The sequence below is a fragment of the Aquarana catesbeiana genome, linkage group LG06 (assembly GCF_042186555.1).
Source record: "Aquarana catesbeiana isolate 2022-GZ linkage group LG06, ASM4218655v1, whole genome shotgun sequence".
Classification (NCBI taxonomy): domain Eukaryota; kingdom Metazoa; phylum Chordata; class Amphibia; order Anura; family Ranidae; genus Aquarana; species Aquarana catesbeiana.
In genome coordinates this window covers 45,055,343-45,071,267 of record NC_133329.1, presented here as the reverse complement: position 1 = coordinate 45,071,267, position 15,925 = coordinate 45,055,343, and the positions used below count along the sequence as shown (strand labels likewise).

Genomic DNA, 15,925 nt, shown 5'->3' with positions numbered 1-15,925 from the left:
AGTGAATTGTGGGGAAATTTATTTTATTACTATTTTTTTAAATTTTTTGTAATTATTTATTTTTATTTATTATATTATAATTTATGTTTTTGTGTTTCAAACTTTATCATACCCGGGATATCTACTAGACTCTGGTTTGGACAGATTTAAGTGTGTTATTGTTAAGATTTACAGACCTACAATATAAAACGCCAAATTTCCATGCAAAATAATTGTACCGCTTTCAGCACCTAAAATCCGAAATAATCATACCGCCAGGGAGGTTAATCTAATAATACATAAACTAAAAGGATGTCATGAACCGCATAATAGTGCAAATATATAAATAGTGCAAATGCATATATATATTTATATATATATATATATATATATATATATATATATATATATATATATATATATATATATATATATATATATCACTCCAGAAATCCAGAATATGAAAATTTGAATGTAGTGACAAAATATATATGACCAATATTTAAAAAAATACTAAAAAACAAATCATATGTGAAAAATTCCAAATCGCCTTTGAGAAAGCCTATTGGCGCAACGTGTCATGGTGTTCAAGGGGGACAGAAAGGTTATGTAGAACAGTACCCTCTTATATTATTAATATAAGTTCTTGTGACCTCCTCTAGCATAACAAAGTCCTATTCAGATGGTGAGAGGACACCCTTGAGTTGGGGTGAAGGGTACGGAGGTGTGTGTGTCATAACATCACTTTTTGGAGAAGAGATTCACTAATTCGGAGTTGTACAATCACCGTATGGTGTATGGCAGGGGTCCCCAACCCCCAAGCCATGGTCCGCTACCGGGCCTTGGCCTGTTTGCATCCGGGCCGCTAAGGCCGCACTGTCTGATGTGCGGCAGCGACGCCAGCGGGCGACCAGAGAGATGACATCATCTCCCACCACTCGCCCCCATCACCGCTGTTCTTTCTCACTTGGAACCCACCACTCCAGACCTGCCTCTAAACTAATGCACATGCCTGTGCTGCCACCACTGCAGTGACAATCCACATCTGGTGGCAGATTCTGCTTTATGGTGAGTTGAACTGTTTCATTCTATATTACAATGTAATAATAGAAATAATGCGCTTCAATCATCCTGACACCATATAAACCATGGTGGCATGATGAATGAAGCGCTAACACCTGTCATTTCCCCGAAAAATTGCGCGCAAAACCCGCATACAACCCCCCACAATTTTCTTCTACAATGCCGATCCCCGGTGCCAAAAAGTTTGGGGACCACTGGTGTATGGTACTTATGAATTAATTTTTTTGGATACACTAAATATTTATATATTACATTTTTTCTATATTTCTTCTACCTTTTGGATTCACAATATATTTTTATATGCATGGACAGTTTTATGCCCCATACACACGGTCGGATTTTCTGACGGAAAATGTGTGATAGGACTTTGTTGTCGGAAATTCCGACGGTGTGTAGGCTCCATCACACATTTTCCATCGGAATTTCCGACACACAAAGTTTGAGAGCAGGCTATAAAATTTTCCAACAACAAAATCCGTTGACAGAATTTCCGATCGTGTGTACACAAATCCGACGCACAAAGTGCCACGCATGCTCAGAATACATAAAGAGATGAAAGCTATTGGCTACTGCCCCGTTTATAGTCCTGACGTACGTGTTTTACGTCACCGCGTTCAGAAAGATCGGATTTTCCGACAACTTTGTGTGACCGTGTGTATGCAAAATAAGTTTGAGCCAACATCCGTCGGAAAAAATCCTAGGATTTTGTTGTCGGAATGTCCAAACAAAGTCCGACTGTGTGTACGGGGCATTACATATGATTTGTTTTTTTTGTATTTTTTGAAATATTGGTCATATATATTTAGTCATTATATTTACATTTTTCTGGATTTCATGTATTGGTGTGATATATATATATGCGTTTGCACTATTTAAAGTGCCTTGAAAAAGTATTCATACCCCTTGAAATTTTCCACATTTTGTCATGTTACAACTAACAACCGTAAATGTATTTTATTGGGATTTTATGTGATAGACCAACACAAAGTGGCACATAATTGTGAAGTGGGAGGAAAATGATAAATGGTTTTCAAAATGTTTTACAAATAAATATGTGAAAAGTGTGGGGGGGCATTTGTATAGCCCCCCCCCCCCCCGAGTCAATACTTTCTGGAACCGCCTTTCACTGCAATTACAGCTGCAAGTCTTTTTGGGGATGTCTAAAATACATGTAAGTCAAAGTACCCCATTTTCAGTGGGTCCTACACTGTTCATAAAATAAAATATAATTCCCACTTCTCAAAATCTCATATTTACTTATTAAGAGCGGGTGTTTTTAAGTAGCCTTGCAAGATTTGAAAAACAACCTTTTTTTGTGTATGTGTGCGCTATTTACAGTATATGGTGTAATTTACATTATTTTGTCACACAAGGAAGCAGTAACTATGAGATTAGCCCATGATCAACAATTGCACCAAGCCATGGCAAAGTCTGAGAGTTCACTGAATTTTACATTGTTAGACCCCATGAGAGCTGTGATAGTCCGATCATATGCTAATCCTTGTGACCTGGAAAATACATCCTCATAGAGATCAATAGGAGAAAGTATTACAGGTTACATGAGATGGTTTGTATGACTGGAATAAATAGGACCCCAGAATGTGTGGATCTAGACATGGGACCTTTTATTTCTTATCCACACCCTAAACTAATGAAATCTGTGCCACTTAAAGTGATTGTAAAGTCTTCTGTGGTTTTTTTTGTAAATAGAAAACATGTTAAACTTACCTGCTCTGTGGATTTGGTTTTGCACAGAGTGGCCCGAGTCCCTCTTCAGCACTCCTGGCCCCTCCCTCCTGTTGAGTGCCCCCACAGGAAGCAGCTTGCTATGGGGGCACCTGAGCCAAAATCACAGCTCCCTGTGTCCATTCAGACATGGAGCTGTGTCCTGGCCCCGCCCTCTCTCTCTCATTGGCTCACTGAATTTGATTGATAGCAGCGGGAGCCGATGGCGCATGCTGCCGTCTCAGCCAATGAGGAGAGGAGTCTCAGGCAGCCGAGACACTCCTCCAACATCGCTGGTTAGAGATGGGCTCAGGTAAGTATTAGGGGGGCTGAGGGCTGCTGCACACAGAAGGCTTTTTATCTTAAATCGGAAGTAAACCCATCCATAAAACACATGCCAGAAATGTAACACTCCAATTGGTTGTGCTCTCAACCAAACTGTCAAACCATCCAAGGGCCCTGAGATTAAAGGAGTTGTAAAGGCAGAAGGTGTTTTATCCTAACGCATTCTATGCATTAAAGTGGAAGTAAACCCCCCTATCATTTTCAGCCAAGGAAGCTGCCATCTTGGTCTCTGTTTAATCCACAACTGCCATGATGCTGCACATGTGAAAAGACCCCACGCCCTGGGGAACCCCGAGTTGGCGATCTACAGGGGCTCACTACCACAGACACTTGATATCATGTATATTTAATTATGTACTTTTGTTTTAGTGATTGATTATACACTTATATTTGCTATTTTCTGTGTCTATATATTTTTGAGGATCTTATGCACATGTTTTTATGAATAGGATCTTATGTACTAGATTAATGGTTTCTTTCATAACGCTGCACTGGTTGGTTTTTCATTGTGATATACTTACCTTAGAATGAAATCCTCCAGCGGTCTGCTGTCACCACTGACATGACAGGGTTTCCATCTTCACATGGTCTTCCTTCCGAGTTTTCAGGCTCTGGCCGTCTGAATGGTTGAGCCGCAATGACATCACTCCCATGCAGGTGGTAGTCATGGCCATGGCACAGAGCTCTGAAGGGTTGGCACAAATATGGCGTCCCTTCAGAGCGCATGCGCTGGTGACGTTACCGGCTGCAGAAACAGAGAATGTCTCCTAATCGGTGCACATTTAGGAGATATTCCTTGTATCTACAGGTAAGCTTTATTATAAGCATACCTGAAGGTACAAATGTCCCAGCTGTGTTTACTACCAATTCAAGTAAGAAGATAAAAACTTTACAGATTTTGCTCCTATAATGGGGCTGTAAAAGTGAGGCAGTTCCCTAATAGCCAATATCCCTATCAGTAATTATTGAATATTTACCTGTCAGAATATCAGGGAGGTCTCTGATATCTTTTTGCGGCTCTGAACTATCATATGACTAAATGCTGAGAGCCACAAAGTAAGCCAATGCTGGAGAAGAGATGAGGTCTTTCACAATAAACTATGTCCTATGGGAACATTTCACAATGCCCACCAATCAATGTAGGACTAGGTCACTCTTCACATGGGACACTTTCCTTATCCCACAGAAATCTGTCCATACCATGAAAGGGGATCATTGTTTGAGTTTGCTCCCAGAGTCAAAGTTTCCTAATCCTTCCCTGCCTATAAGTCAAAGTAAGTAAATCTTGTAGCCAGAGAGAAATGGATCTCAATCACAACAGTAAATGTCCTGTTTGAAGAGAAATCATTTCTACAAGTGACATAAAGTGGAACTTTACCCATAACAATGTGATAAATATAATGATCTTTAGCAAGGAACATACATTCTACATTAATAATTATGCAACCATAATGAGTGTTTGCTTTAAATGGCTCCAACATTGCTCCTGTTTCTTCTTAGTGGAGGCGGCCATTTTGCTGAAGCCCAGAATCCCTGAGCAGCAGTAAATCATAAACCCTTGAATTTAATGGTTTCAAAAAACAGTTACATTCCTGGAATGCCGGGATTAGTAACTGTCACATTTGCTTGTGTCCTCAACCAAACTGTCAAATCATCAATTGGTCGGTATCATAACTGATCACATGTGCAGCACCATGGCAGTTGCAGATCAAACAGAAGCAGTTTCCTTGGCTGTAAAAAGGATAGGAGGGTTTAATTCCATTTTAAGGCTGTCAGCAGATCGGCCTCTACATATTCAGCAGTAAAAAATAAATAAAGTGCGCTAATTATATGAAAATACACACATAGATGTGAATACATGTGGGTAGTAGTAAAAACCACAATCTACTGAGAGCAAGTAAATGACTCCATGAGTGGTAAAAATATATAAGTGCAAAACATAAAAACTCAAATAAAAAGAAGAAACAAAAAATGTGTACATGTGAAATACAATGATATTAATAGCATGAAAATCTGAAAATCGAACAAACTCAGTCCATGGGTTCAAATATAAAAAGTTCATCAGTGAAAAAAAGCTTCCATCCACTATACAGCTCAGCAGCAACTAATCCCCCTATGAGTGGATTGACAAGGGAGAGAGATGTGCAGGATGGTGCAAATCCACTGGCGGTGACTCCAATAAGTAAGAAAGTGATAAAGGTGGACTCTTACCCTCCGTGTTGGACCCCCTCCTTGGCAGGGTCTATCAGGCATGCAGATTTTTGCCCTCTGCAGGGACCATGTAATGTATGTAATAATTTCAGAAAACAGTATCACATGACCAAGAGAACCAATCCTAGGCTTCCTTTCATTTTCAATCTGATTGGTTGCTGTTGGCAACATGGTAAATTTAGGTGCAGAGCACGCTGCAAGATGCAACATAAAATAGTGAAATAGTGGTGAGACTTACCTTCCTCTTCCAGATATCCGATCACTGAGGAGTTATATTTCTTTAATAAGATGTATAAAATATCCTTGTCAGTATTACTCCACCTTCTGATATAAAAGTACAGCCATCTCATCTTCTCTCGTGTGGTTTGTTCGGCCCGTATTCTGTCACACTGTTCAGATGTCAACAGACTCCTTATCATAAGATCATATAGAATTGGATCTATCAGATGGATCCTATATATCAGTTCCTCCCAATGTTTGTCCACAAAGTGCTCCTTTCCTGTCAATTCTGTAAAATAAATTTATAAACATTTTTTTAATCATTTATTTTCCCTTGATGTCTACAATTCAATATGTTGGCAGAAGAATGTAGAAATCTATTTTTATTTCCAATATTTAGGAACAAAACCCATTATAATATAACACTAAAGTCACACTGGACTCCATTCACTGAAGTACATCACATGCGGTATTTAGGTGTTCGGACGAATTCCCTCTAAATATCACATGTGATCCTGAAATTGTCACTTCACTATGCCGATTTACCATATTCACCGCAAAACACTCAAAACGATCGGAACATTAAAGTCAATTCACAGAAGGAAATAAATAAATAAATGAATGTGGTAATTAAAATGTCTGTTACCCCAACATTTCATATTCCTGATATGTGGTTGCTGTACCATGTACTTGTATGAGAAAGTCTCCTGTTCTCTTTGTATTGCTTCCTTTGTGTGAAATCCCCGGTGTTCCCGAAAGTCCCTCTGCTTTCCTATTAAAAACTGACCACACTAAGCAGGAGAACACACCATGGTCAGTTCTCTAGCTCTGCTGGGAACTCAGCCTGCTCTCCTCCAATGATCAGACTTGTCCTGACACCCCCCCACACACACACACACACAGCCATTCACTGGGAAGATCAGTGTGCCGCTGCTTCTCCTCCCACCAACTCTTATGCAGATGAGAACAGAGGGAATGTGATCACTTAGAAAAAGAGGGGAAAAGGTATTTATAATGTTTTTTATTTCTGTACACAAATATTTTGCCTTCCATTTCTATTTTAAACTGAATGGGTTGTTTTACAAGGTGATCGTTTACAATCACTTGAAGTCGTGGTCCAGACATGCCGTATTTAGGAATGTAAATATAGAATTGCCAATTATGAGTAGTCTCTGTCTTTCTGGATCAGTTCTCTCACCAGTAATGTATAGAAACCTAAATATGGAAATCATTGGAGTTGATTTACTTAAAGTGGAACTGCACTGTATCTGAGCACCACAAACCAAAAACACTATTTATTTCATTTATAATATTCAAAGCAAATTTCCCCATCCATCCATCCATCCATCCATCCATCCATCCATGACTCCATGCTTTATTTTGCTAAGAAATCCTTTAGAAAAACACCCCCTCTCATTTCTGGCCATGGCCATCTTGAATAAGGGCAGATGATTCATAGAGCAAGTACATCCTGGAATCCAGCTGCCCTTAGCTCAGGCATGCAGACAGGACGGTTTGCTTAGCTGAGAAAACCCCTCCCCCTCTCCCGAAGACTCCTGGGATTGATGACATCATTTCCTAGACATGGAAACCAGGAAACAACTGAAGAGATGTAAAAAATGGTTTAAAACAAGTAAATATAATATAATTCTCTATCTATTTACTAATACTAGCAGCCTGAGGATTCAAAATAGACAATGATGATTGAGAGAGAGAAGTTCCACTTTAATGTATAACTAGAGGAAAACTTTTTTTTTAGTACTGTATAGAGTAGAGAAGGATTAGAACCCCTGCCAGGTTTTATTGCTGTCTGTGCCCCTGTTAGGGAGATTCTCTCTATTTGTCCTGTTTACCATTATCACTGAAAGTGAAAGAAAATCCCAATTTTGGGTTGCCCCCAGAACAGTAATAGAGGGGGATATTTCAATGAGGTCACTGCTTCTGGTCACCTGGGGGGCCCCAAGGATTCCTTTAACCACTTGCTGACCAGCCACCATCATTATATTGGGCAGGTCGGCACATTCCCGCCAACCGTCATAGCTGTACATCGGTCCCTTTAACCGCGAAGAGGCAGAACAGGAACGTGTAAACTCACAAATCCCTGTTCTGTGAGGAGAGGAGAGACAGATTGTGAGTTCCTAATAGCTAGGAACAGCGATCTCTCATCTCCTCTAGTCAGTCCCATCCCCCACAGTTAGAACACATAGAAGGGAACACAGTTAACCCCTTGATCGCCCCCTAGTGTTAACCCCTTCCCTGCCAGTGACATTTACACAATAATCAGTGCATTTTTATAGAACTGATCGCTGTATAAATGTCAGTTGTCCCAATTTGTCCGCCATAATGTGGCAGTCCCGATAAAATTCGCAGATCGCCGCCATCACTAGTAAAAAAAAAAAAAATTTATAAAAATGACATAAATCTATCCCCTATATTGTAGACATTATAACCTTTGCGCAAACCGACAATATACACTTATTGTGATTTTTTTTTTTTTTTTACCAAAAATATGTAGAAGAATACAAATCGGCCTAAACTGAGGAAAGAATTTTTTTGTTTTTAGAAAAAATTGGGGATATTTATTATAGCAAAAAGTACAAAATATTGTATTTTTTTTTCAAAATTTTGCTCTTCTTTTGTTTATAGCGCAAAAAAATAAAAACCGCAGAGATGATCAAATACCACCAAAAAAAAGCTCTATTAGTGGGGAAAAAAGGACGTTAATTTTGTTTGGGTACAGCGTCACATGACAGTGTCAGTTAACCGCTTCAATACCTGCCCATAGTCATATGACGGCCGCAGATGGGATCTCCCATCCTGGGCGACCGTCATATGACGTCCTGGGCTTCCCAGCCGTCTAGGGGGCGCGCGCCGCGTTGCTCAGGACCCGGTGCATGTGGCTGGTGGCCGCAATGTCCGCCGGGCACCCGCGATTGCCCGTTAACCGGGCCGGACCGTGGATCTGTGTGTGTAAACACACAGATCCACGTCCTGTCAGGTGAGAGGAGACCGATCTGTGTTCCCAGTACAGGGGAACACCAATTGGTCTCCTCCCCTTGTGAGTCCCCGCCCCTATAGTTAGAATCATTCCCCTAGGAAACATTTAACCCCTTGTGTCCCCCTAGTGGTTAACCCCTTCACTGCCTGTCACATTTGTACAGTAATCAATGCAATTTTATAGCATTGATCGCTGTATAAATGTGAGTGGTCTCAAAATGTGTCAAAAGTGTCCGATCTGTCCACCATAATGTCGCAGTCACGAAAAAAATCGCAGATCGCCGCCATTACTAGTAAAAAGAATAAATAAATAAAAAATGTTAAAAATGCCATAAATCTATCCCGTATTTTGTAGACGCTATAACTTTTGTGCAAACCAATCAATATACGCTTATTGCGATTTTTTTTTTACCAAAAATATGTAGAAGAATACATATTTGGGGATATTTATTATAGCAAAAAGTAAAAAATATTGTGTTTTTTTTTTTTTAAATTGTCGCTCTTCTTTTGTTTATAGCGCAAAAAATAAAAACCGCAGAGATGATCAAATACCACCAAAAGAAAGCTCTATTTGTGTGGAAAAATGGACACCAATTTTGTTTGGGTACAAGGTCGCACAACCGTGCAATTGTCGTTTAAAATGCTACAGCGCTGAAAACTAAAAATTGGTCTGGGAAGGAAGGGGGTGAAAATGCCCTGTATTGAAGCGGTTAAAGCGGCGCAATGCCGTATCGCAAAAAATGGCCGGTCATTGAGCAGCCAAATCTTCTGGGGCTGAAGTGGTTAATTTGCAGGGATTTCCTCTCACTTCCTGTTTGGCTATGGGACAGGAAGTGAAGAGAAATCTCCTCAATGGGACACAGATGGAAAAAAAAACTGACGGGAGTTATGAAACTTCCTTTACTCGATCTAAATGAAGAAAAATAAGTTGTACCTTTAGTTCTACTTTAGGACAAACAGACTGTGCACTTTACATGTTGCTCCAGAGATTAGTAAATGAGGTAAAGCTTCACTTTACAAAGAATACCCAATAACATGCAAGGAAAAAAACCTTATTTTTCCACCCCATTACATGTACTGAAATATATCAATTGTTTTCCTGTCATTTTGCCAGATTTTTAGAGACTTTTTTGTGAAAATACAAGAAGATCCATCATTTACTGCAAACCTCCAAATCACTGCAAACATAACACAATGTACATACAAATCACAATGGACTTCTCCCTTGTTAGAACATACACTATATTACCAAAAGTATTGGGACGCCTGCCTTTACACACATATGAACTTTAATGGCATCCCAGTCTTAGTCCGTAGGGTTCAATATTGAGTTGGCCCTCCCTTTGCTGCTATAACAGTTTCCACTCTTCTGGGAAGGCTGTCCACAAGGTTTAGGAGGGTGTCTATGGGAATGTTTGATCATTCTTCCAGAAGAGCATTTGTGAGGTCAGGTACTGATGTTGGATGAGAAGGCCTTGCTCTTTGCTCTAATTCATTCTAAAGGTGTTTTATCAGTTTGAGATCAGGACTCTGTGCAGGCCATCCACCCCAAACTCGCTCATCCATGTCTTTATGGACCTTGCTTTGTGCACTGGTACAAATCATTTGGTGGAGGGGGGATTATGGTGTGGGGTTGTTTTTCAGTGGTTGGGCTTGGCCCCTTATTTCCAATAAAGGGAACTCTTAAGGCGTCAGCATACCAAGACATTTTGGACAATTTCATGCTCCCAACTTTTTGGGAACAGTTTGGGGATGGCCCCTTCCTGTTCCAACATGACTGCCCACCAGTCCAACCTCGTCCAACATCAGTGCCTGACCTCACAAATGTGCTTCTGGAAGAATGATCAAACATTCCCCTCTATAACTTTTCTGGGGACAACCTAAAATTTGGGATTTTCTTTTACTTTCACGGTAAACAGGACAAATAGAGAGGGGGATCTCCCTAATGGGGACAGACAGCAGTAAAAAACTAATAGATGTTCTAATACCTCTTCACTTTATCCAAAACTAAAATAACGTTTTTTTCCTTTAGTTAAACTTTAGGTAAATACAAAATATTTTCTAATTGTCAAATATTAAATGAGAATAGTATAAAAATCTCACACACACATATATATATAAACACCCTTCTTCCACCAATAAAAAAGACGAAGTTGTAGAAGAAAGGTATTTGTATATGTGTATCATTTTTGTACTATTTTCATTCAATATTTGACATCTATAAAGATATTTTGTATTTACTTGATTTAATTGAGTTGCTTATGATACACCTCCTGTGTCCTGAGAAAGCAGCTTCCCTGTGACTGATATTCCAGTCATTGTTGTTCTTTTGTATTATATATCTGCTGCAGGGAGCGCACTGACTTAGTGAGTTGGCAGATTTCTAAGGTTTAAACTATTTTACTCCTTTGTGCTGTTACACTTTATTATGAGAATTTACATTCCAGTTCATTTCCTTAGCCATTGTTTATTTGGTCTTTGTATAGTTGGGTATTATATACTGCCATCTTGTGGTTATTTTGGTTATTATAAATAAATAAAACCTTCTGCACTAATCAACCTCAATAACACCTCTGATACATCTCATAAAAAATACATATATGTATAAATAAAACGGAAGCTGCCAACATCAAAAGTGCACTTACCAATATGTGCTAAATGCAATATAATATATAATCCTAAAAGTGATGTAGCACTACCCAATCGTAAATTATAACATTCAATAGGACTGTTAATCTAATAATACATAAACTAAAAGGATGCCAAGAAGTGCAGAATAGTGCAAATACATATATTTTATATATATATAGATAGATATATCTATAGATATATCTATAGATATATCTATCTATATATATATATATATATATATATATATATATATATATATATATATATATATATACACATACATACACAAAGAAACATGTGAATATAATGACAAAATATATATGACCAGTAAACTAAAAAACAAATCATATGTGAAAAAGTCCAAATAGCCTTTGAGAAAGCCTATTGGGCGCAACGTGTCATGGTGATCAAGGGGGACAGAAAGGTTACGTAGAACAGTACCCCCTTATATTAATAATATAAGCGCTTGTGACCTCCTCTAGCATAACAAGGTCCTATTCAGATGGTGGGAGGACACCCTTGAGTTGGGGTGAAGGGTATGGAGGTGTTTGTCATAACATCACTTTTTGGAGCAGAGATTCACTAATTGGGAGTTGCACAATCACCGTATGGTGTATGGCAGGGGTCCCCAACCCCCAGGCCATGGCCCGCTTTGGATGCACTAAATATTTACCGGTATATATTACATTTTTTTCTATGTTTCTTCTACTTTTTGGATTCACAATATATTTTTATTTGCATGGACAGTTTTACATATGATTTGTTTTTTTTTTGTTTTTTTTTTTTTTTCCTTGTCAAAAGAAGTTTATTGAGTATACAATGTTATAAAGATACATAAAGTAAGTTTACAAGGATCTATAAAGTAAGCTCATTGTTTTACAGTAGGGTTTATATAGGTAAATATCATGAAATTTCAAATATTAAACATTGGGTTCACGTAAACCTAAATTAAAGATATATATCATTTCCTTAGTTACTTTTGTAGGTATTTAAATGATTTATACCTACTATACATATTGTTTACAAGTAGAGTGTATATAGGTCAAATAAATTCTGATAATGAGCTTTAATCGTAAGGTGGAGAAAAGGAAAGAGAAAGAAGAAAAAGGGTTGAAAGGTAGAGGTATGGTCCACAAGGTTGTCCCGCTCGTTAGTTTATTATTCTTTTTAGTTCTCTTTGAAGCCTTAGAATGGGTGTCTCTGTAAGTCATTTAATCTGTTACCATGGCAACAGGACAGAGTCATTGAAGTTTGACAGGAACTGTTGTTTTATCCAAGGATGCCAAAGTTTTTCAAATTTTGGAATTTGATTTTGATCGATGGCTACCATCTTAGCATGGGACATTGTATTATTCATTCTGTGAATTGTTTCTGCTAGTACCAATGTAGGAGATTTCCATGCCTTGGCCACTGTTTGTTTTGCAGCCGTTATTAGTTGGATCATAAGTTTGAATTGAGAGAGTGTTAACCATTCCGGTTTTAGATTAAGTAAAGTTATATATGGATCTGGTTGTATTATTTTTTAAAATATTTTAGATGCAATCACGAAGACTTCCTTCCAGAAGGTTTGGATTACTGGGCACGTCCACCATATGTGTAAATATGTGCCTATTTCTGGGCATCCTCGAAAACAAAGAGCTGAGGTATTAGGTGAATATTTTGCCACTCTAGCGGGTACAAGGTACCAGCGAGTTAGGACTTTATAATTTGTCTCCAGTGCTAAGATGCTGGGTGAAGATGACTTAGATGTGAGCCATATGTTAGACCAGTCCGTGTCTTCTAAAGTTCGTCCCAGGTCCTCCTCCCACCTCTGAACGTAAGAGGGTCTATTAAGATTTGCTACTCCATATAATTGATTATAAAGTGATGAAATTGTACCTTTAGCAAATGGATCTTTTGTACAGATTGATTCAAAAATGGATAATTGGGATAATGGTGTATCCCCCTTTAGGAATGGTGTATAGAAATTTTTGATTTGGAGATATCTAAATATCTCAGAGTTTGGTAGATCATATTTTTCTCTAAGCGATGGGAATGAAAGGAATGATTTAGATGCTATGAAGTCATTTAGTGTCTGAATGCCTGATGTTGTCCAAGCTTTAAAAGAATTTGGGTAGATCCATGCCGGATAAAAGGCCGGATTTCTGATAAAAGAAAGGAGAGGATTGTGTGGAGATTGTAACTGATATTTGGTTTTTAGTTTATCCCAGAGAGATAAGAAGTGTTTGGTTATGGGATTATGAATTTTAAAGCGGTCTTTAGGATCAAGCCATAATAAATTTGATATTAATAGAGGGTCATTTTCTGAAGCCTCTATAAATACCCATAATGGGATTTCCTGTTTTGCATGGTATTTGGACAGACTGGCCAAATGTGCTGCTCTGTAGTAGTTAGTAAAATTAGGGTATCCCAGGCCTCCTTTATTTTTGGGAAGATGTAGTGTGTGTATAGGTATACGTGGTTTAGAAGAGCCCCATATAAACGAAGTTGCTCTTTTTTGTACTATTCTCAAAAAATAGGAAGGAATTGGAATAGGGAGGACTCTGAATAGATAAAGCAATTTGGGTAGAATAGTCATTTTGATTGCATTAATCTTCCCTATCCAGGATAAAGGAAGTTGCGACCATTGTTTTATTAGATTTGTGATCTGTCTTAATACAGGAGGATAATTGGTTGAGAATAAGTCAGAATGAGATGCTGTTAAATGAATTCCAAGATATGGGATTGATTTTTCTGCCCATGTGAATGGGAGTGCAGCCCTAGCCGGGATCAATTCCATGTTTGTGAGCGAAATATTAAGCACTAGGCATTTCTTAGGATTAATCATAAGGCCGGATAGGGCTGCAAATTCATCAAGAGCTGGTATTAAGTTAGGACCAGAGACCTGTGGTGATGATAGAAAAAGTAATATATCGTCTGCAAATATACATAATTTGTGTGTAATACCTCCTACTTCAATGCCAGTTATAGTTTGGTTTGTTCTGATGTATTGGGCCATGGGTTCGAGTATAAGGGCAAATAATAAGGGAGATAATGGGCAACCCTGTCGGGTACCTCTTTCGATATTAAAGGCTTCAGATTTGTATCCAGCATATTTTATATAGGCTTTGGGTTTATTATATAATGCTTTGATCCATGTTAAAAAGTGGGGTCCAAAACCCCATTTTTGTAATGAATATTGCATATATTGCCAGGATACTGTGTCAAATGCCCTCTTAATATCGAGAGATAGAAAACATAAAGAGATTTTCCGTTTTTTAGCAATATGTGCCAATAACACTGCCCTGCGTATATTATCGCCTGCCTGTCTATTTGGCATGAAGCCTACTTGATCTCTATGTATTAATTTTCCTATAATGCTATTGAGGCGTTTTGCTATTATTTTTGCTAATAATTTAATATCGAGGTTTAACAGAGAGATAGGCCGATAATTCACACAGGAAGTATCATCAGAAAGGGGTTTTGGGATCATACAAACAATTGCCATTAGTGTTTCTTGCCGAAAAGAATGTCCATCTAGCGGTTTGTTAAAAGTTTCAGTGAGAATGGGAGAGAGTATTTCTGAGAATGTTTTATAGTATAAAGCCGAGTAGCCGTCTGGGCCTGGTCTTTTGTTAAGTTTTAGGTCTTTTATGGCATTAGCAACTTCATCTATAGTTATAGGCTCATCCAAACTGTTTTTTTGATTCTGAGATAACTCAGGTAAGGTTATTTTTGAGAAGAAGGATTCAGCCTCTGTAGGATTAAATTCATTGTTTGTCTTGTATAAAGTTGCGAGATGTGAGTGAAATTTATGGACTATTTTAACTGGATTACAAGTGTAAACATTTTTTGATAATTTCAAACGTATTGGTTTGAAAGATTTGTTAGTTGAATTTAATGCCCGAGCCAAATATGTACCTGGTTTGTTTGTATTCATGTAGAAATTGTGTTTGGAGCGTTTGAGGGATTTATCAACTGACTCAGTGAGAAATAGATCGTATTCCAATCTAGATTTTTCCAGATGAGATTTTGTACTCTGAGATGGATTATCTTGAAATGATATGTAGGCTGCATTAAAATTGAGTTCTATTTTTTTTGCTAGATTTTTGCGTTCCCGTTTAAATAGTGCCATTTGTCTTTGTATTGTACCACGCAAGACAGGCTTATGAGCTTCCCACAGTGTTATTGGGGAGATGTCTGTTGTATTATTAATTGATATGTATTCCTTTAAAGCTTGTTCAATGGCCATCTGATGTAGTGGGTGTTTGAGCATTATGTCCGGTAAGTACCACGTTGGGTCATGCGCTTTTGGTATGGCTGAGGCTATAGTAGTGTATACTGCATTATGGTCAGACCACGGAATCGGAATTATATCTGATGCAATAATTTCTGGTATCATTCCTATTGTTAGAAAAATATGATCTATTCTGGTGAAGGTTTGATGAGGGTGCGAGAAATAAGTGAATTTCTTTTTCATTGGGTTACTTTCTCTCCATGAATCTACCAGATTGTATTTGGAAAGAAGTTGAGAAAAAGGTAATCTAGAGGTTATTTTGGATGGTGTAAAAGGTGATTTATCTAGAAATGGGAGGAGGACCTGGTTCGAATCCCCACACATTATCACTGTTCCTATTTTGTGTGTATTAATCACTTGTAATATATGTGAGAGGAATGGTGTAGGTTGTTTGTTAGGAGCGTAGTAGGAAATCACCGTGATTGCTGTATCCATTATATAACCCATGAGTATCAGGTA

The 15,925-nt window shown here is 38.2% G+C and overlaps 1 protein-coding gene across 1 annotated transcript in view; it reads right to left on the bottom strand.

Moving 5' to 3' along the window:
* LOC141147953 (uncharacterized) overlaps nt 1–15,925 on the bottom strand; it is a 483,492-nt gene that overhangs the window by 425,634 nt on the left and 41,933 nt on the right. The window contains exon 4 of the mRNA XM_073635113.1: nt 5,582–5,851. Coding sequence (XP_073491214.1) covers nt 5,582–5,851 — 270 coding nt within the window. The remainder of the gene's footprint in view (nt 1–5,581; nt 5,852–15,925) is intronic.